The sequence below is a fragment of the Poromitra crassiceps genome (assembly GCF_964638095.1).
Source record: "Poromitra crassiceps genome assembly, chromosome: 13".
In the NCBI taxonomy this organism is placed as follows: domain Eukaryota; kingdom Metazoa; phylum Chordata; class Actinopteri; order Beryciformes; family Melamphaidae; genus Poromitra; species Poromitra crassiceps.
In genome coordinates, this window is record NC_139644.1 from 37,972,504 (window position 1) to 37,995,688 (window position 23,185).

Genomic DNA, 23,185 nt, shown 5'->3' on the forward strand with positions numbered 1-23,185 from the left:
ATTCAAAATATGGACATAGACACAGTACATGGATAACATTGAAATACAACTCTTCCAGAAGCTTCACCATAGAATTTGACAGTATTATAATTAGGGGCGTAACGATTGATCAATGCACCGATTTTTTTTAAATTCCTACTACATTGAATGTACTAATGCAACTACTTCTAGTGTGACTTGTATCAATCTAAAATCATTTTGCATAACAAAGAATCGATTGTATCAATACTAAGAATTTGCGCGTTGCATTTAGCACGACAAACATTATGTGGATGTATTTTTCACACTTCACACAGATTGAATAGAGGCCTTGCACTGAATGTTTGTGTGGTTCTCTTTCTTCCAGGATGGCTGTCTGTAACCTAGCAACAAGTTATTTGTACATGGCAGTGGAGCAGACGGTGGTTGCTATGTGTTTATATATATGTTAATTTAAATATATAAACAAAAACCCAATATCATAATGTGGTGTCATATTACTGGCTCTTGTAAACAAGTCACAGTAGAATAGTAATATCATGCTTTGTTTTACCTCCTCTACTGCATAGCATAGCAATTAGGCATTTTCTTTTCAAAGTGGTTACCAATGCAGGCAGCCATACTGTGAGAAATAGAACTACACCAACATTCCATGCAAGGACAATATCTTTGCCAATATCATCCTTGTATCGCAACCACGTATCGTGATACAAATCATATCATTGTTAAAAACATCGTTACACTCCTATATTACATTATATATGATAGATAGATAGATAGATACATGTAGATAGATAGATAGATAGATAGACAGATAGATAGATTCATATAGATAGATAGATAGATAGATAGACAGATAGATAGATACATGTAGATAGATAGATAGATAGATAGATAGACAGATAGATAGATAGATAGATAGACAGATAGATAGATAGATAGATAGATGGATAGATAGATAGATAGATAGATAGATAGATAGATAGATAGATAGATAGATAGATAGATAGATAGATGGATAGATAGAAGGGATGGGACAATATGCTGCTCTCACATAAGAATCCATAAGCAATACAGAGCTCACGATTCGGTACAACCACAATACGATGTAATAATAAATTAGAAAAGTGCACTCGGTGGAGTGCAGATCTCCGCCAGGACCGCGTTTTCCCCCAAGCTGACCCATAGACCACATGGGTGATGAGACATCGTCTGAATGCAATATGTTAGTGAGTGTTGTCATACTGAGATGCTATTGTAAATAATATATTGTTATTGTCTGCTTTTATTTGAGTGTTTTGTTTATGTATTCATGATGTGTTTATTGTATGTGTTGTAACCCACGTATTTATGTGTTTTTGTCAAGTTTTTTATTGTGCGTTTGTGTTAGAATAATTGTTGTTTATTTTTTGTTATTAGGGGATGCGGTTATGCGTAGAAGAGTGGGATTGGGGTCTCTCAAGGGCAGTCTGACTGAGTGTATGTATGCCTGTGCATATGTTTTCATAACACTGGGCCAAATAACCAGTCTCTATTTATGTATTACTAGTGCAGTGCCCGTTCCCACCTTTCGACACCCAGTGGGCGTCCCCCCGCCCCAAACTGCACTCATGTCAGGTCCCCCTAAGTGCATTCCCCAAGTTTGAAGTCGATCCGACAAACGGTTCTCAAGATCCGCGAAGGTACGTGAAAGCTGTGATGTTATACGTTGAATTGCACAAAGTTTACCACTGAAATATGTGGGGTTCCCAGCAACGCACCTGCCAAGTTTGAAGTCGATTGGATGAATGGTTCTCGAGATACAGTAAACCGCTTTTTGTGTTGCCAACTGACCTATCGCTAAGCCCCACCCCCCGTCCTCACTCGGACAAACACAGGGCAGGCTGACTAGAGTAAATGGCAGCCGTCACTGTCAAAGTTATATCCCAAGACGTTTCTTCACAACTTTCTGAGCCCTGATATCGTCTAGAAGCCATCAGAAAGTACTTCACTATGCCATGGCAGTAGCCTACAACATTTAAAGCTATCGATAAAAAGAAATGCGACACGTGCATTCCTGGAAACGGCTTTAGCGAATCTTTAATCAAACGTTTTAACGGAGGAAGACAGCGGGCGGGGATAACAGACGACTCACATCCAGAATTGACATACACTTAGAGTAACCTCTCCGTGGATTATATAGCCTATATGCCGAATTGAAGAGCCGGCGCCTGGTAATCTATTTCATGAACCTCTGTATAATCAAGAAACGTAAATAATGTAGATGTTTGTCATAGCGAGACAACGGCACGCACACATGGGTGGTGGTGTAGCAGATCAGAGGCATAGCTTACAGCTTTTAACATCATGTTTTCCTCCTGGATCTTTTCTCTTTAGACTACCTCACATTTATTTGGAGAACGGGATTAATTCCCTCGTTTTAGGGTTTGACTGGTGTCTGGCGATGTTATAATCACATCAATCAATGTGCCTCCTCTCAGTCTCTCTGGCCAGCCTCTCCTCTCTACCTCTTCACCAACTTCACGCGCATAACGTAATGACTGGAAACTCGCATCATTCAGCATGTTATTTTGCAGACTTTCTGAATACCATGATGATTTTATCATACCTTTTGGATCATGGAAGCCAAATGAGGGAGAAGACTCCAAAACAGTAGCATTGTGGATGTGAGTGGATCTACGTTTACTAGTTTAACTCATTGAGTGCCAAGGACGTCGATCGACGTCAAAGTAAATAGTGACGTAGAGTGCCAAGGACGTCGATCGACGTCAAATGCGTTTTTTGACGGTGGGACGTGGATCAAAGCCTCCTGCATCTCCTGTACAAATATTGTAGCTATTGAAGGTGTATAACCATTAATTTACGGACTCATTAGGTGGCGACAGTGCTCTCCAGATTAGAGAAAGGTCCGGAAAACAGCAGGAAAAAGCCCCGTGATGAAAAAGAAACCGCTCATGCTGCAGCCAGAGCCATATAGATGGCTCTGGCTGCAGCTGACGTTGGCTGCGAACAGCAGTCAATCCACGCCCACAACTGAGCCCCTCTGTCTCTGCTGTATAGTTTCTCCACACGATTAGCCGCCAGAAAGGCAGCACTTGACGCCGAAGGGCCAAACCTTTCCCTGCAGTCCGGTTTGGCATTTCCGTGTCGCGCTGGGAGCCGGCGCACAAAAACGGAGCGCTCCGAAAATAGACTGGGTGCGTGTTAGGCTGTGTGTTAGTGTGGGGAGGAGTTTGCAGCTGAGGGGGGGAGAGGGGGGTGGGGCACGCAGGGCACCACACAACTACACCACGTCACTACATCAGAAAATATTAGCTTCAGACTCAGTGAATGTGCTTGAAATGCTGCATTTCACAAAAGGCGGAATATCTGTCTTTTTGCTCAAAACAGCCTATCTTCTCCGGCTCATAACTAAAGAACGGAAAATGGTATCAATAAACCTTTTTTTGCAGATGATAGAAGAGAGTCTCATCGTTCTTTGTGCATGTTCGGTGTTTACATAGTAATATCACACAATATTCTGTGGGCCTCGAGAAATCACTGAAAACGCTCGGAAACTCTGGCACTGGGAGCGTCCGTTCTCAAAAAGTGGCTGGCACTCAATAAGTTAATATTATCAATTGCCTGGTCTCCCAGGATACCTCGTAATGTTGCATTTACCCCCATGCACATCGTTTGACAATTCTTTCAACTTATAAATGTATAAAACCAGAGGAAACTCGCGTTTTCTAGTGCTTCTCTATGGAGCTCTAAGCTGAGAATGTCCGAGTGTATTGTAGAGCTGCACGTGCTGTGATTGGCTCGTCTGCGTTCGGGGCATGGCTTAGCGATAGGTCAATTGGTGGCACTATGACTATGCATAAGTCCAAATTGCATGAAATGCAGCACCGCACTCCATCCGGGTCCGATCAGCGCACTCCCCAAGTTTGAAGTCAATCGGACGAATGTTTCTCGAGATAAACTACTTTTTCTGTTGCCAGTAGGTGGCGCTATGCCGAATTGCATGGAATTCAGCTCCCTGCACTCCGTACTTGTACGAAATTCGGCACTGCACTGTGTCGAGTTCCCATCAGCGCACTCCTCAAATTTGAAGTTGATCAGATGAACGGTGGTTGAGATAAGCAGTTTTTGTTGCCAGTAAGATTTTTTGGTTGTTGCCAGTAGGTGGCACTATGCCGAATTGCCTGGAATTCAGCTACCTGCACTCCGTCACGTACTCCTTAGCACACTCCCAAAGTTTGAAGTCGATCCGACCAACGGTTCTCGAGATACGCGAAGGCCAAGCTACAGGGACGTGCACAGAACATTAGAGGGGCAGGGGCTCAAATTCATAAAAGGGCACTACAGCCGCCGTCCAGAGGGCGGCGGCGGAAATTTGAGGCAATTTGAAGGCCAATTTAGGGGTATAACTCATTTTAAATATTCCGATTTTAACCAGATTTAGCGGAATATCTCATTTTAGGATGAGACTTGTCACGGAAAAATAACTCCATAACTGAATAATATTAGTATATAAAAGTTGCATGCTGTTGCAATACTGTTGTGAAATCATTTAAGCATCAATATGTATTTGCTCCTTTTCTCCCTTTAGGTTGTTGTACTACAACAGATAGCAACACAGGCAGAAACATTGAACGATACTGAGTGAGGCTTGTAATATACCATGCATTTTAACCATAATTCTAAAAAGCAAGACAGAAGATTTAGATAAGGTGTATTAGAATTTTTTTTATTTTTTGCGGATTCAACAACACAACATCCCTTTCCAATAGACCCCTTATACAGCTTGTCAACATTGAGCTGCGCGCGCATCGTGTAGGCAAAAAACCGTCAGCCCAGCATTGACAGACAGTGAGAACTGTGTGAAAGCCCCGCTGTCAGGACTGCTCTGTGCCCATCTGCAACACACAGTTATATTTTAGTTTTAAAATGCAGTTCTCGGCTTACTACCACAGCTTATCGCCTAGTGATAAGCAATGTTATGCATCAAAATTAACGTTGTTTAATGGGATATGTCTTACAGACCCATTCGCACTGGCGCTGTCAATTGGCCAAGCCTATGGCCAGCAATATCGTGCATTCCTTTATAACTGGGGATAGCGTAGATAATTATTCTGTAACTTGCAAAGATATATTGTTATGTTGATAATGCACACAACTCAATAATGACATTATGTAACGTTACTTGGTCCGTTAACTAACCGAGCGATGTTGAGCAGCCTATAGTTTCAGGCAGCTTACCTGATTATGAAGAGCACTACAAAGTCGGGCATTTTTAATGATGTCCTCGTTCCAATCAGTTCAACTCAATAATGACATTATTTAACGTTACTTGGTTGTTAACTAACCGAGCGATGTGGCTGCAGCCTACTACAGTTTACCTGATATGAAATGAGCGAGCACTGCAAAGTCGGGCATTTTTAACGATTTCCTCTTTCCTCTTGCAACCAAAGACACCTACGGTTAGCATTAAAAGCAGTATGAGTTGACGGGATTCAGTAAAACTTTAGTCCTTGCTTTGTAGATAGTGTAACAGACTGTTCAGTGTTGTGTTGTGTTCTATTGCGTGTGTGTGAGGCTGTGTATGTTCCCTCGAGTTGCGTAGAACAGGAGATGTGGGGAGAATTAAGTGAATTATAACGTTACAGCCTGGCTCTATCGTTTATTATTTTATTAACCAAGTGTGAATAGGCGGACCCGAATACTCTCCTACAATAGCTTTCCGATTCTGGCATCCCACTGTACAACACGAAGACATATCTAGCTCGAATAGTTTTCGGGCGACTGGAAAACTACTTGACAGGGCTGCGCGGAGTCTGTCTTTCTGCCTCCGTCTTGCACATCTGACGCTGTTTGTTGTCATTGTGACGTAGGCGTATAATTGGTCTATAGTGTAAAGTAAAAAATATTTTCAAGAGCAACAATTCTGCATTTGTTCCCTATATTTTGGTTATTTATTTATTGGGTGGTTTATTTATTTATGTATTTATTTATTCATTCATTTTTGGGTTCATTTTTGGGTTGGTGCCTTCAGGGGCAGTTTAGAAAAACACTGCTCCATGCAGAGGCCTATTACAAATGGTGCATTCAAGGCCAAGAGAGCTCGGAAAAGGCATTTCTCTTTGAATGCTGCCTTCAGTGACGGCATGGAAAGGGCAATTTCCATACAAAGCACCATTAGAAATGCATTCATGGTCAGGAAAGGGCACTTTTTATTTTATTTTTTAATGTGTCTGAGCTGTTTGTTTTGTTCATGTGTTGTTGGAATGAAAATGAAAAATGTATTATAATAACAAAAAAAAAAAAAAAAAAAAAAAAAAAAGGCCACTTTTTACAGACTGAAAAAAAGGCAGGGGCTCAAGCCCCCTTTCATGTCTATGTGTGCACGTGCCTGCCAAGCTAGAGCAGAGGAGGAACACACAGACGGAGGAACACACAGACGGACGCCGCCGAAAACATGATCTCCTGGCGAAAATAATAATAATAAAAGTTCAATAACAACAAAGTCTGACTGTGCAGAATTATGTTGATTTCTGAGGCACAAATCTTTCTAGCGATGGCATTGGCTTGTTAGAATGTAAATATAAATTTAAAAATGTCACTACAAAGTGACAATAACATAATTTAGATGCGAAGCGAAGCGTCTCATTTGCGATTACTACAGGCGAACGAAATGGAGCTAATATCGCGATTCGTTGTCCCGCGCGACAATACTGTCGATATTGTTTCATCTTTGTATAGAGATCAATTTAATTTCGGTATATCATCCCATCCCTAATAGACAGATAGACAGACAGACAGACAGACAGACAGATAGATAGATGGATGGAGAGATAGATAGAATGACAAACATATATATAGATAGCTACCTGTCCTTCTCCTTCTCCTCGTCCTTGGCGGCGGATGGTCAAGCTGCCCTCATCGGCGAAAGGCAGGTTCTCCGACGAGCTGCCACTGCCCCCCGAGTTGGGGTGGGGGGAGGAGGGAGGGAGGGGGGAGGCGGGGGTTTGTGGTGAGGAGGGAGGGTGTGGGGAGGAGGGGGTGTGGGGGGAGGAGGGGGTGTGGGGGGAGGCTGCAGGCAGAGGGGAGGCGTCGGGCTGTGGGGAGGGGGCTATAGAGAGGCAGGGGGAGGGGGAGGGCTGTGGGGAGGGGGCTATAGAGAGGCAGGGGGAGGGGGAGGGCTGTGGGGAGGGGGCTATAGAGAGGCAGGGGGAGGGGGAGGGCTGCTCCCTCCTGGCGGCCGCCACCAGTTCGCTGACGGGCCCGCTGATGGTCCGCCGCCGGTTCACCACCTCGCCGTCCAGGCCAATGGCATCGCGGCCTTTCCCCACCTGGTGAACACAGCAGAATACACACAGGGTGATTATGACTCATAGACAGGACATGTAAGATGTAGAATCTTAAATATGTCACAAACACGTACACATGCACGTACACACATGTATAATAATAATAATAATAATAATAATAAACTTTATTTATTTACTTAATTTTATTTAGAGCCCTTTTCATACAAATTATGCTTTTTCTAAAGTGCTTTAGAAAAAGTGGAAAGAAAGAAAATAAAAAATGTTTGATGTCAGAAAAGAAAAATATAAATAGAACCCATACAAATAAAACAAGGACAAATGGAGCAGCAAATACATGAGAAGATGGTGAAAAGGACAGTCAAAGCTTTGCAGCGGCTGCACTGCCTATTTTCATGTCTAAGAGCTCGTGAATGATTATAAAACGACGAGTGTCTGCGATGTAGGCCCGTCCTAAACGATGTAGGCCCGTCCTAAACGATGTAGGCCCGTCCTAAACGCACGTCCTACATTACCTGCAGGAAATTCCTCTGCAGGGCCATGCCTTTGGCTCCGCCCCCTATGGAAGACATCTCCAACATGGCGGCGATGCTCCTCACGGTGCCCACGCTGTTGGTTTCCACGGGCGGGGCCTCCACCGAGACCCCCAGGTCGCTGGCCCGCCGCTGCGGGTGGTACGGCACGTCCAGCATGCCGCCTGTGGTGGTGAGCGTGTGTGGCTGTGCGTTGGCCTCCGTCAGGTTGGAGTTGGAGCTGGAGATGTTGGAGCTGGAGCGCTTGGGCGGCGGAGGGGGCGGGCCTTTCTTCTTCTGCCGCAGAGCGAAGGACTGCGACTGGCTGCGGTTGACGTTCTTCTCCTGGTTGCGGACGGAGTGGCTACGGCTGACGCGGTGGGTCACCGTGGCGTATTTGCCTCCTCCCCCTTGGATGGGGGCCGAGCCCTGACCTCGTTCCACCTCTCCCGCTCCTCCTCTTCCTCCTCCTCCTCCTCCTCCTCCTCCTCTTCCTCTTCCTCCTCTTCCTCCTCCTCCTCCTCCTCCTCCTCCTCCCCCTCCCACCCTCTCGTCACACTCTCCGTCCGATGCGGCGTAGCGGTTCAGGCTGTGGGCGCGTTTCTTCTGGAGTGCCGAGGGCTCGGCTCCGTCTTCCTCGGCCGGCTCGCTTTCCGGCGGGAGGCAGAGGACGGGGACAGAGACCTGGGGCTCCGGCACGGGCCTCTGCCTGACCTCTGCCACCTGGGACTGGGGCTGCTGCTGCTGCGGATGGCCCTGGGGGTGGTGCTGGGCCAGAACCTGGGGCTGAGGCTGGGTTTGGGTCTGAGCCTGAGGCTGGGTGCTCGGGGCCCCGCGGTGGGTGGGGGACTGAGGCGGGTGTGAGCGCGGCGAGTGGGGCCTCTCTGCCTGCACGTGCTGGGGGGGCGGCTTGGGTTTGGGCTGGGGGGCGGCAGCGCTCTGGACGGACGAGGCGGAGGAGGAGGAGGAGGTGCGGGTCTTGGTGGGGGTGTGGGGCGGGGTGTAGGGAGGCGCGGGCTGGGAGTGGGAGTGGGGGTGGCGGTGTTTGCCCTGGGAGGAGACGCTGCCTCGGTGGGTTGAGGCGTTGCCCTGGCTGCTCTGCTGACGCATGGTCCGCGCCTCCTTCTTGGGAGGTCCCATCCCTCCACCTCCTCCTCCTCCTCCTCCTCCTCCTCCGCCTGTCACCACCTCCTCGTGGTCCTTACTGAAGTTGCGGGTGCGCTGCCCTTTGACCTCCTGGCCTGGCTGGGTCACGGCGCTCTGGAGTTCAATGTTCAGCTCGCTGTCCGGGAGTGTGTTCATTTTCAGAGACATGACCTCTGGAGAAGGAGAGAGAGAGAGAGAGAGAGAGAGACAGAGAGAGAGAGAGAGAGACAGACACACACACAATATTCTTCAAAGTAATAAGGAGCTTCATCTTAATATACAGTAGATGGTTTTCACAGAATTGTGTTGCTAGCGAACAGTTTGAAACCTAGCTTATTTTCTGTCAGCTGTTGTATTAGCATCGTAGACAGTATACACTGCAACAGGAAGTTAGCTAGGGCTAATTTAGAATGTTTATGTTGTCAAGTTGAAACCGTCTATAGCTGGTGGCCACTGAGTCCAATAAAGTGTTTGACAGCAATCAGATTTCATTAGATAAGGCACACACTGACAGATTTCATTAGATTTGAAGTTGATTTTAATTTTAAATTATTTAGAAACTTGAGCTCATTATTATCAAATGTAGGCTCAGATTGAGCTGTGACCTTACCGTCAGGGGGCGGGCTGTCGATGGACATGACTTCCTGCTGCTGTGTGATTGGCGGGGGCTTCTTCCGGGGGGAGCCCCGCCCGTCCGAGCTGTGCTGCATTTCAGCCAGGCGCTTCACCGCCAACATCAGCTTCTTCTGGTGGCCTACGCAATGGACAGAACGGAATGACCTGTTTTATTCAATTAAGATCATTCACGCAATTAAATCATTTTTAAAACGATCTGCTATTACTTCTGCCTCTCTCAGCTGTACACAGTGGAGTGAAAGATGGCAAAGAGAGAGACAGAGACAGAGAGAGAGAGAGAGAGAGAGAGAGAGAGAGACAGAGAGAGACAGAGACAGAGAGAGAGAGAGAGAGAGAGAGAGAGAGACAGAGAGAGACAGAGACAGAGAGAGAGGGAGAGAGAGAGAGAGACAGAGACAGAGGCAGAGGCAGAGGCAGAGGCAGAGGCAGAGACAGAGAGAGAGAGAGAGAAAGAGATAGAGAGAGAGAGAGAGAGAGAGAGAGAGGGGGGGGGGTGATAATATTTGACAGATGACATGAGATGAATTTCAACCCGAAAACATCCCATGACAAAGACTCATTCAGTTTTTCCGGGTTGTTCTCCCATTTTCTCCCCAATTGTACACCACCCCCTCTGCCGATCTGGGGCGAGCCGTAGACTAGCACATGCTTCTTCCGAGACGTCACCAGCCGCTTCTCTTCACCTGACAGTGAGGAGTTTCAGGACGTAGCATGTGGGAGGATCATGCTATTCCCCCCCAGTTACCCTTCCCCCAGTCTCCACGAACGACCAGAGGAGGCACTGGCCAATTGTGTCTGTAGGAACGTCTGACCAAGTCAACTACCGGGAAGTGAACCCGGGTCAGTCGGTGGTAGGCGAGTGCTTTTACCTCTACACTACCCAGATGCCCCCTGGTGGTAGGCGAGTGCTTTTACCTCTACACTACCCAGACGTCCTGATTCTTTGACTTATTGAAACACAGGATTGTGTGGAGGAAAAGACAGAGACGGTTAGCTTGAGATTGTATTGATTCATTGAAACGGCTAAAACTAAAACTATGAAACATGAGTACTTTCGCTGCCAAGATTCTGGCAAGAATTTACATAGATTTACAATGAAGCCTCAGACACACGTAGCATATCTGTCAACTGTTGCTGTAATGTCTTTCACTTGTTGTTGCATTCATGTAGCGTAGAGCTCAGAGTGTAAATGATGCCTGCACGGCACGCCTACCTACGCCTGTTCACCTGACACCTGCACGCCTACCTACGCCTGTTCACCTGACACCTGCACGCCTACCTACGCCTGTTCACCTGACACCTGCACGCCTACCTACGCCTGTTCACCTGACACCTGCACGCCTACCTACGCCTGTTCACCTGACACCTACACGCCTACCTACGCCTGTTCACCTGACACCTGCACGCCTACCTACGCCTGTTCACCTGACACCTGCACGCCTACCTACGCCTGTTCACCTGACACCTGCACGCCTACCTACGCCTGTTCACCTGACACCTACACGCCTACCTACGCCTGTTCACCTGACACCTGCAGGCCTACCTACGCCTGTTCACCTAACACCTGCACGCCTACCTACGCCTGTTCACCTGACACCTGCACGTCTACCTACGCCTGTTCACCTGACACCTGCACGCCTACCTACGCCTGTTCACCTGACACCTGCACGCCTACCTACGCCTGTTCACCTGACACCTGCACGTCTACCTACGCCTGTTCACCTGACACCTGCACGCCTACCTACGCCTGTTCACCTGACACCTGCACGCCTACCTACGCCTGTTCACCTGACACCTGCACGCCTACCTACGCCTGTTCACCTGACACCTGCACGTCTACCTACGCCTGTTCACCTGACACCTGCACGCCTACCTACGCCTGTTCACCTGACACCTGCACGTCTACCTACGCCTGTTCACCTGACACCTGCACACCTACCTACGCCTGTTCACCTGACACCTGCACGTCTACCTACGCCTGTTCACCTGACACCTGCACGCCTACCTACGCCTGTTCACCTGACACCTGCACGCCTACCTACGCCTGTTAACCTGACACCTGCACGCCTACCTACGCCTGTTCACCTGACACCTGCACGCCTACCTACGCCTGTTCACCTGACACCTGCAGGCCTACCTACGCCTGTTCACCTGACACCTGCACGCCTACCTACGCCTGTTCACCTAACACCTGCACGCCTACCTACGCCTGTTCACCTGACACCTGCACGCCTACCTACGCCTGTTCACCTGACACCTGCACGCCTACCTACGCCTGTTCACCTGACACCTGCACGCCACACCTACGCCTGTTCACCTGACACCTGCACGCCTACCTACGCCTGTTCACCTGACACCTGCACGCCTACCTACGCCTGTTCACCTGACACCTACACGCCTACCTACGCCTGTTCACCTGACACCTACACGCCTACCTACGCCTGTTCACCTGACACCTGCACGCCTACCTACGCCTGTTCACCTGACACCTGCACGCCACACCTACGCCTGTTCACCTGACACCTGCACGCCTACCTACGCCTGTTCACCTGACACCTGCACGCCTACCTACGCCTGTTCACCTGACACCTACACGCCTACCTACGCCTGTTCACCTGACACCTACACGCCTACCTACGCCTGTTCACCTGACACCTGCACGCCTACCTACGCCTGTTCACCTGACACCTGCACGCCACACCTACGCCTGTTCACCTGACACCTACACGCCTACCTACGCCTGTTCACCTGACACCTGCACGCCTACCTACGCCTGTTCACCTGACACCTGCACGCCTACCTACGCCTGTTCACCTGACACCTGCACGCCTACCTACGCCTGTTCACCTGACACCTACACGCCTACCTACGCCTGTTCACCTGACACCTGCAGGCCTACCTACGCCTGTTCACCTAACACCTGCACGCCTACCTACGCCTGTTCACCTGACACCTGCACGTCTACCTACGCCTGTTCACCTGACACCTGCACGCCTACCTACGCCTGTTCACCTGACACCTGCACGCCTACCTACGCCTGTTCACCTGACACCTGCACGTCTACCTACGCCTGTTCACCTGACACCTGCACGCCTACCTACGCCTGTTCACCTGACACCTGCACACCTACCTACGCCTGTTCACCTGACACCTGCACGTCTACCTACGCCTGTTCACCTGACACCTGCACGCCTACCTACGCCTGTTCACCTGACACCTGCACGCCTACCTACGCCTGTTAACCTGACACCTGCACGCCTACCTACGCCTGTTCACCTGACACCTGCACGCCTACCTACGCCTGTTCACCTGACACCTGCAGGCCTACCTACGCCTGTTCACCTGACACCTGCACGCCTACCTACGCCTGTTCACCTAACACCTGCACGCCTACCTACGCCTGTTCACCTGACACCTGCACGCCTACCTACGCCTGTTCACCTGACACCTGCACGCCTACCTACGCCTGTTCACCTAACACCTGCACGCCTACCTACGCCTGTTCACCTGACACCTGCACGCCTACCTACGCCTGTTCACCTGACACCTGCACGCCTACCTACGCCTGTTCACCTGACACCTGCACGCCTACCTACGCCTGTTCACCTGACACCTGCACGCCACACCTACGCCTGTTCACCTGACACCTGCACGCCTACCTACGCCTGTTCACCTGACACCTGCACGCCTACCTACGCCTGTTCACCTGACACCTACACGCCTACCTACGCCTGTTCACCTGACACCTACACGCCTACCTACGCCTGTTCACCTGACACCTGCACGCCTACCTACGCCTGTTCACCTGACACCTACACGCCTACCTACGCCTGTTCACCTGACACCTGCACGCCTACCTACGCCTGTTCACCTGACACCTGCACGCCTACCTACGCCTGTTCACCTGACACCTGCACGCCTACCTACGCCTGTTCACCTGACACCTGCACGCCTACCTACGCCTGTTCACCTGACACCTACACGCCTACCTACGCCTGTTCACCTGACACCTGCACGCCTACCTACGCCTGTTCACCTGACACCTACACGCCTACCTACGCCTGTTCACCTGACACCTGCACGCCTACCTACGCCTGTTCACCTGACACCTACACGCCTACCTACGCCTGTTCACCTGACACCTGCAGGCCTACCTACGCCTGTTCACCTGACACCTGCAGGCCTACCTACGCCTGTTCACCTGACACCTACACGCCTACCTACGCCTGTTCACCTGACACCTGCACGCCTACCTACGCCTGTTCACCTGACACCTACACGCCTACCTACGCCTGTTCACCTGACACCTACACGCCTACCTACGCCTGTTCACCTGACACCTGCAGGCCTACCTACGCCTGTTCACCTGACACCTACACGCCTACCTACGCCTGTTCACCTGACACCTGCACGCCACACCTACGCCTGTTCACCTGACACCTGCACGCCTACCTACGCCTGTTCACCTGACACCTGCACGCCTACCTACGCCTGTTCACCTGACACCTGCACGCCTACCTACGCCTGTTCACCTGACACCTGCACGCCTACCTACGCCTGTTCACCTGACACCTACACGCCTACCTACGCCTGTTCACCTGACACCTGCACGCCTACCTACGCCAAACTCAACAAGATCCAGCACCATGGACAGCGCTTTACACTGTATGACATTGGACACGTTCCTTATAGTGGGGCAGCTTAGCTATTCCATAACAATTGTGCATTTTGCAATGACAGCATTTAATTTGGTGCACTTATAGCCAAAGGCTTTCCAAAAAGAAGTTGATATGGAGGCATCATGAATTTAGAAAAGAAAGATAGAAATATGTTTTTGTGTGGCCCCAGACTGACACAGCCTATGGGAAGTGTAACTGCAATACTGTTGTGTAGACTAGTCTGATCCTGGTGTCAAACACCACAGTTTTCATGATGAGGAATTACAATTTGGAGCTTTAGAATTGATCAGAAGCTTCCCTCTATCTCACAATCCAAGAGGTTAGGTTTGGGCTTATCACTTATTTTGAGTGTGAGATAGAAGGAAGCTTCTGAGCAATTCTAAAGTTCCAACTTTGAATTCCTCATCATAGGAAATGTATGATTTTACACCAAGATCATCCATATCAGACTAGTCTACACAACTTTATTGCAGTTATAGTTTCCATAAGCTGCCAGTCTTAGGCCGCAAAAAATGAGCATTTTTCTTTTCTAAATTCATGATGCCCCCATATCAAATTCTTTTTGGAATGGTTTTGGCTATAAGTGTACCAAATTATATGCTTTTTATCGCAAAATGCACAATTGTTAAGCTTAACTGGCCCACTATTCAGACATTTCTAAAGAAATATCTACAGACGTTACCTGTTTCAAAGTGCCTTATAGCCGCCGCCTGTCGTGGCAGGAAGTGTTTATCTTTGGCTGATAGTTCAGTGAGTTTTCACATGTTGTTGGGGCTCTATCGTCGCAAAGGCGGTCATTCGGCGTTAGCGCTCGTTTTGCGCTGGAATAGCGCCGCGCAAAGCCCTAATTGTGGGCGTGTCGGCCCGCTGCGCTTGGCGTCATCTCGCGCAAAACTCCATATAGCCGTGTTTTATGCCCAAAACAGTATTCACAAGTGTGAGATCATGTCCACCCCCCTTAAAAGCTACAGCGTCACATCTAGACTAGACTGTGACAGCAGCTTCTTTCTTGCTGAGTGCCGTGGGCAAGCAGAGGGACAGAGTGAGAGAGAGAGAGAGAGAGAGAGAGAGAGAGAGAGAGAGAGAAAAAGAGAGATGGGGGGATTAAAATTGAGAGCACCCGAGGCAATTTCTTCTAACACATTGCGCTGGAACACCTATTTTGGCACGGGCAACGCCCAAAGCTGTGTTTACGCTCGGAACATGGCGATGGCATCTTCGCCAGAGCGCAAAATGACACTTGCTGGAGGCAGATGATAGGCTAAGAGGCGTGCAAAGGCCAGTGGACACGCCTGGGCCACGCCTACACCTGTGTCTGCGCTTAGATTCCAGCGCAAAACTGGATGGTGGAGGCAGACGATAGCTTAAGACGCAAGGGAAGATAGCATAAGACGTGCGCAAACGATAACGCCGTACGACGATAGGGCCCTTGGACTTTTACCGGTGCAAATAAACAGGACAAAATCCACGGCGACAGTACTTTTGGGCATTTGGAAACAGGTGACCTCTGTATCAAATGATGACCTCCTTGCCAGAGTGAGAGAAAAGAGAGACACATCGGTGTAACTATCTCTTCCACAGATGTGCGTCTTACCCAGTTTGGTGATGCCTATCTCCTGCAGGTCCTCCCAGGTGATGTCTGTAATGAAGTCGATGTTCTCATAGCCGTTCTGCACCAACACCTGCTGGTACTGGCTTAGACCAATAGCAGACAGCCACTCTCCTAGGTTGGCCTATAGGAACACAAGAAACATGACTGATCACCAGGCTAACCAATCCAAGACATCCGCTGGTTAGACTATTTGTGGTGTGGGTGTGTGTTTGTGTGTATTTGTGTGTTTCACTCACAGGTTTCTGGTCCGGCAGCCATTCAGTGACACTTAGCTTGTTTATCTCTGACGTCATCTTCTTCCTGTGGCCAGGTTTAGATACTCCGATGGCCGCCAGATCCTAAGGTAGATAGATAGAAGTAAGATAGTGACAACTGCGTGCTTTCCACCAGAAACTGCATTGCCAACTCCCGAAGACTCACACACTGTCACACACACACACACACACACACACACACACACACACACACACACACACACACACACGCCCACGCACGCACACACACACACACACACACACACACACGCGCACACACACACACACACACACACACACACAGACAGACAGACACACACACACACACATGCCCACACACACACACACACACACACACACACACAGACAGACAGACAGACAGACAGACACACACACACATGCCCACGCACACACACACACACACACACACACAAAGATACACACACGCAGACACACAGAGGAAATCTTGCAACACAAAGAAAGGGCAGACAGGGTGTGTCTGATGAAAGCTGGCATGGCAATGTAATGTAGCAACCTGATCTCCCAAAAAATTGTAAAATACTGTAGCAACGTTTTGGACCAACGTTGCTATGTTACAATTTCAGCTCCGAAATTGTAACATAGCAACGTTGGTCCAAAAACTTTGCTATTTTACAATTGTCTGTGAGACTATGTTGCATGTAGATGTCTCCAAATCATAAGAAAAGAGCGAAACAGCATGTCGGCAGTGAGGAAGAGCACGTCGGCAGTGAGGAAGAGCATGTCGGCAGTGAGGAAGAGCATGTCGGCAGTGAGGAAGAGCATGTCGGCAGTGAGGAAGAGCATGTCGGCAGTGAGGAAGAGCATGTCAGCAGTGAGGAAGAGCATGTCGGCAGTGAGGAAGAGCATGTCGGCAGTGAGGACGAGCATGTCGGCAGTGAGGAAGAGCATGTCGGCAGTGAGGAAGAGCATGTCGGCAGTGAGGAAGAGCATGTCGGCAGTGAGGAAGAGCATGTCGGCAGTGAGGAAGAGCATGTCGGCAGTGAGGACGAGCATGTCAGCAGTGAGGAAGAGCATGTCGCAGTGAGGAAGAGCATGTCGGCAGTGAGGAAGAGCATGTCGGCAGTGAGGAAGAGCATGTCGGCAGTGAGGACGAGCATGTCGGCAGTGAGGAAGAGCATGTCGGCAGTGAGGAAGAGCATGTCAGCAGTGAGGAAGAGCATGTCGCAGTGAGGAAGAACATGTCGGCAGTGAGGAAGAGCATGTCGGCAGTGAGGAAGAGCATGTCGGCAGTGAGGAAGAGCATGTCGGCAGTGAGGAAGAGCATGTCGGCAGTGAGGAAGAGCATGTCGGCAGTGAGGAAGAGCATGTTGGCAGTGAGGAAGAGCATGTCGGCAGTGAGGAAGAGCATGTCGGCAGTGAGGAAGAGCATGTCGGCAGTGAGGAAGAGTATGTCGGCAGTGAGGAAGAGTATGTCGGCAGTGAGGAAGAGCATGTCGGCAGTGAGGAAGAGCATGTCGGCAGTGAGGAAGAGCATGTCGGCAGTGAGGAAGAGCATGTCGGCAGTGAGGAAGAGCATGTCGGCAGTGAGGAAGAGCATGTCGGCATGTCGGCAGTGAGGAAGAGCATGTCGGCAGTGAGGAAGAGCATGTGGGCAGTGAGGAAGAGCATGTCGGCAGTGAGGAAGAGCATGTCGGCAGTGAGGAAGAGCATGTCGCAGTGAGGAAGAGCATGTCGGCAGTGAGGAAGAGCATGTCGCAGTGAGGAAGAGCATGTCGCAGTGAGGAAGAGCATGTCGGCATGTCGGCAGTGAGGAAGAGCATGTCGGCATGTCGGTAGTGAGGAAGAGCATGTCGGCAGTGAGGAAGAGCATGTCGGCAGTGAGGAAGAGCATGTCGGCAGTGAGGAAGAGCATGTCGGCAGTGAGGAAGAGCATGTCGGCAGTGAGGAAGAGCATGTCGGCAGTGAGGAAGAGCATGTCGGCAGTGAGGAAGAGCATGTCGGCAGTGAGGAAGAAGCATTTAGAAAAGACTCGGCTCCACAATTCTCTTCCCTAATCTCATTTCCTTAATTTCCCCACGGGGATGCATCAAGGTTTCCAATTCATTGAATCAATTGAGCCGGGAGCAGTCCGGTCTTCCCCGGTGGTCCGTCCGTTTGGACTCAATACACACTTATTTCCCTCATGAGTAATCAAGTGAATCCAGCGACCAGCGAGATACAAACTGGGTAAATGACATACAGATGACAGAACACAGATTTAATTGGGACTATAATGAAACTAATGCCTAATCTTGTCAAGGTGAATTTAGTGTAGTCGCCGCGTAATTGAAGATTGCATCAGTAGTTGTGGTGGTGGACACACAAGGAAACCTTTACAAACATATACAAACATTCACAACATTCCCCTGGACACAAGCGGGTGCTCGCACACACACACACACACACACACACACACACACACACACACGCACACGCACACACACACACACACACGCGCACGCGCACGCACACACGTATCTGTGTCTTATGTGTTATAAAATATTTACATGTGGGGTGAGAGCCTCTCTGATTTTTTCCCCCCCCTCAGGAAAGTCAAGAGCAATGTTGAATGTTAGGAAAGGCTCAGGAAGGAGACTGTGTCAGAGTAAGCGATAACATATACAGTAGTCACATGACATTAGAACAGTTTGAGTCAAACATTGGGAGTCAGAACAGCATCATTGAGCCATTTGGATTCCAAGTGTATCTTCTTTGAGATGGTGGAAATAGATGCTAAAACAGTGTGGGACAGGTCTGAGCTTTAGGGAAGAGACATGGAAGGAGTGACACAAGTCAGAGTCTGGTTTCCAGCCACCAGGCATTGTGTTTACATTAGTGTTAATTTCGTGGACGAAAACTATGACGAAAAATGTTAGTCGACTACCTTTTTCCCCAAGACTAAGACGAGACTAAAATGTTCAGACTTTTAATTGACTAAATTTTAAAATAGATGACAAAATTAACACTAATTATAGACTGTTTCCCCCCTCAATGCAGCAGTTCAGTTTCCTGTGCTGCAGCATCATAGATCTAGCTGACATTTAGCTGTCTTAAAAACATTTACAGTAGTTACAACAGAACCTGCCCAGTCTTAGCTAAGGGTCTTATCTATATGTGTATGAGGCAATGTGTTCCCTTGCTTGTCTACGTTATATCCAGAGAGGTCTGAGTGCTTTCCACACAGCACAGCCAGCCTCCCTCCATTCTCCCCTCAGCTGCGGGCTGAGCAGGGACTGTAAATACGGTCCACTTGTCGTTGCTACCGCCGCACGCCGACACTGGCCCGGGTGGGCAGAGTCAGCAGTAGCTACTTTCCCTGGGAAAGAGTTGCCAACACTGCTTCGAATTACCATTACTACTACTAGTGCAAGTGCATCAGCAGATTCAACCGTTTTCATTGACTAAAACTAGACTAAAATGTGAAAGTTTTATTTGACTAAGCTGAGACTAAAATGCTCAAACTTTTAGTTGACTAAAACTTGACTAAATAAAAACAGGATGAGGTCGACTAAATATGATAAAGACTAACAAGGGCATTTAACACGGGACTAAGACTAAGACTAAATAAAAAAATTAACACTACATAGCTTTCACATAGATATTACTGTAGGTTATCACCAGGCAGTGCGTTTACATACAGTAGCTTTCACATAGATATTACTGTAGGTTATCACCAGGCAGTGCGTTTACATACAGTAGCTTTCACATAGATATTACTGTAGGTTATCACCAGGCAGTGCGTTTACATACAGTAGCTTTCACATAGATATTACTGTAGGATCTGATCTGAAGTCATTGTGTTACTCTTTAAAGGAGTAATCAGTAATGAATTACATGAAAGTAACTTGGCCAACACGTGGCATAACTTGTGGTCCTTGGAGGTGCCTTGTGACCTCTCTGGGGGTTCAGCGTTCGTGGGGTTGGGGGTGCCTTACCTCCGGGGTCATTCGGCTAATGGTGGGCAGGTCATACCCAGCGCCCAGGAAGTTTGAAGCGTAGACCTGCAGCTGAAAGTCGCTCAGCCATTGGACAACGGTCTCTGAGCTCTACGGGAGAGAACACAGGGGGCATGATGTCACTGGCTCCGCCTCTGGCTCTCTGACACACAGGGGGCATGCTGTCACTGGCTCCGCCTCCGGCTCAGACACAGCCGCTTCTCCACAGCAGGGCCAAGTGGGCTCTACTAGGGGACCCACACAAACGTGTCCTTTCTGTCCGTATACAGTATGTCTATATCTGAGTGCTTCTGTTTGTAACTGAAAGCACTTCTAACGCATTTAGAAAGTGAAACTAGACAAAAGACACTCTGAAACATTAGGTGGGTTTCCAATCCAGCTGCTTTTATGCGCATTTTCGATTTGCGCATAACCGTTGAAAAAAAAAAAAAAAAGATTGCAAAAAGGTTTTTACGCTTGGAGGACGTGGAAAACGCATTAAGCGAATCTTTCTGATGAACCAAACCCTCAGGTAACCAAACTCCATTCAAAAACCAAGCATTTGCCTTGCTTACTGTCAAACGTTAACATCCCGACCATAAAACATGACGAAACGTGTTATGAATCATTACTAGGATGCACGCTACATGTCAGCCTACACTAAATACATTTGTCAGGTCAATACGTAGCACATATTTAGGTACAATTTGAATGAAGGTTTAGACCGCCTGTCTGTCACGCTGTGTTTTAACTGAAGACTGTGGGATTAACATGTGAGTCACTTCTAGAATGGACATTTTAATGACGCACAGTAAATGCTCGCTGGATTATATGTATGCCGAATTGAAGAGTGGCGCCTGGTAATCCATTTTATGGAGTAGGTTCTAGGTTGTGGTTAATCAATAAACTTGAAGTTTACAGACAGCTTGGATGCTTGGACAACGGGCACGTATCTGCCAGACGTCTACCTGCATGGTACTAACATTAGCATATTAGTAGTAGTGGATGGAAACGCGCACAAATTCGCATTTTGTTTGACGATTTTCTGGAAATTCTAAGGATGCACCGATATGAAAATGTTGGCCGATACCGATAACCGATATCAGCATTGCTGTTATGGCCGATAACGATATTTACCGATGTCGATATGACCTGTATAATAACATGTTCCTATGATAATCAAATTTTGCACATACTGAAAAAGTAATGTCTTTCTTTCTTTCCAAAACATTTAGAAAAGCCCATAAATCATAGATTTGCATTGTTTCCCCTCAATGTGAACATTTTGGCTGATACCGATCACATTGCAACATCGGGCCGATGCCGATATGTTAAAAAAAGAAGAAAAAAAGACTAACATCGGCCGATATCGATATATGCAATATCGATATCGATATATGAGATATATCATGCATCCCTAGAAAATTCGTCTAAAATTTGTGATACATTTGGATGGAAACCCAGGAGAATGTGAGTGACTTGGGCCTGTGATTCTCAACCTTTTTCCACAACAAGGACCCCTAATTGAATCCACATTAGAGGCACATTTAAAGTGGATCTGAAATGACATTCCAGGTGATGTGATTCCTCTCATACTGCCATACTGCCACGTATCTTTGGTTCACAAATGTTGAGATTCAACGTATGTGCTTTGCACAAACGTAACATGGCAACATGTGATTGTGGCGATGACTTGGTGAAATCCAGGACAAAGCAGGTTGAGCAGAAACAGAGCGTGAAGCTGATGCCAACAGAGCTGCAGCATTTGGTCCCACTGTCAAACTGCTGTATGCTGTATCTCTCCTCCTACGCACTCTCTGTTTCCCAAAGTCCCACACCCCTTCCTCCCCTGCCTCTCTCTGTCTCCCTCTCTTCTCTCACTCGCCCCTCTCTTCTCTCTCTCTCTCCCTCCCTCTCTATCTCTCTCCCTCCCTCTCTTCTCAATCTTTCTCCCTCCCTCTCTCCCCTCTCTCCCTCCCTCTCTCTCCCCTCTCTTCTCTCTCTCCCTCCCTCTCTCTTCTCTATCTCCCTTCTCCTCTCCTCTCTCTCTCTCCTCCCTCTCTCTCTCCCTCTCTCCTCTGTGTCACAAATGTTGTCCCTCAAAACTAATTGGGTTTCCTCTCCATCTTCCATCTCCTCTCCTCCTGCCGAGGAACCAGGACTCCAGCTAACAGATGGCCATGAGAACCTGGCTTACATCACAGTGGAACACACACATACACACACACACACACACACACACGCACGCACGCACGCACGCACGCGCACGCACACACACACACACACACACACACACACACACACACACACACACACACACACACACACACACACCTGGCAAACACGCATACACAACAACCACTGCTACCACCTGCTGTTTAAATATGCTCACCGGTTGGTATGATTTAAAAAATGATGATAGCAGTACTACCCTTAAAGTGCTACTGATCCTAATAGAGTCCTTCATTCCATAGGTTTCTGAATGTCACCTCCATGTTCACAGACACCACGTTCCACTTCACCACCACAGACTGTAGGGTATGGCTATATGATAATACACTTCACCACCACAGACTGTAGGGTATGGCTATATGATAATACACTTCACCACCACAGACTGTAGGGTATGGCTATATGATAATACACTTCACCACCACAGACTGTAGGGTATGGCTATATGATAATACACTTCACCACCACAGACTGTAGGGTATGGCCATATGATAATACACTTCACCACCACAGACTGTAGGGTATGGCTATATGATAATGTTACAGGAAATATTGTAGAATTTCCCATAGTTTGGCTAAAAAGTAGGCCTAATTACCAACATCAAAAGTATACCTAATTATTGTAGTAACCTAAATGATTTTATAATTGTAAAATAGGAATAGAAAAATAATTCCATTTTCAATGGGGATGTTCTGAGGGGGGTCGGTCTCACAACTTGGTTTTGACTTTGAGAAACATGTCGAAGAGGCTGTCCGAGAGAACCATGTCATCTGAAAAAGACAAAAATATCGATCCTGAAATTTAAATGGAAAAAACAGAATTTGGGGGAACAAAAACAAAACAAAAACGGAATTTTGAAAAGATGCAAAGG

At 48.3% G+C, this 23,185-nt stretch overlaps 1 protein-coding gene across 1 annotated transcript in view; it reads right to left on the minus strand.

Moving 5' to 3' along the window:
* caskin1 (CASK interacting protein 1) overlaps positions 1-23,185 on the minus strand; it is a gene marked incomplete at both ends in the record, with an annotated part of 215,848 nt that overhangs the window by 4,076 nt on the left and 188,587 nt on the right. Inside the window, 7 exon segments of the mRNA XM_083650077.1 lie at positions 6,849-7,142; positions 7,185-7,310; positions 7,802-9,117; positions 9,555-9,698; positions 15,854-15,992; positions 16,108-16,209; positions 20,082-20,192. Of these exon segments, the coding sequence (XP_083506203.1) occupies positions 6,849-7,142; positions 7,185-7,310; positions 7,802-9,117; positions 9,555-9,698; positions 15,854-15,992; positions 16,108-16,209; positions 20,082-20,192 (2,232 nt within the window).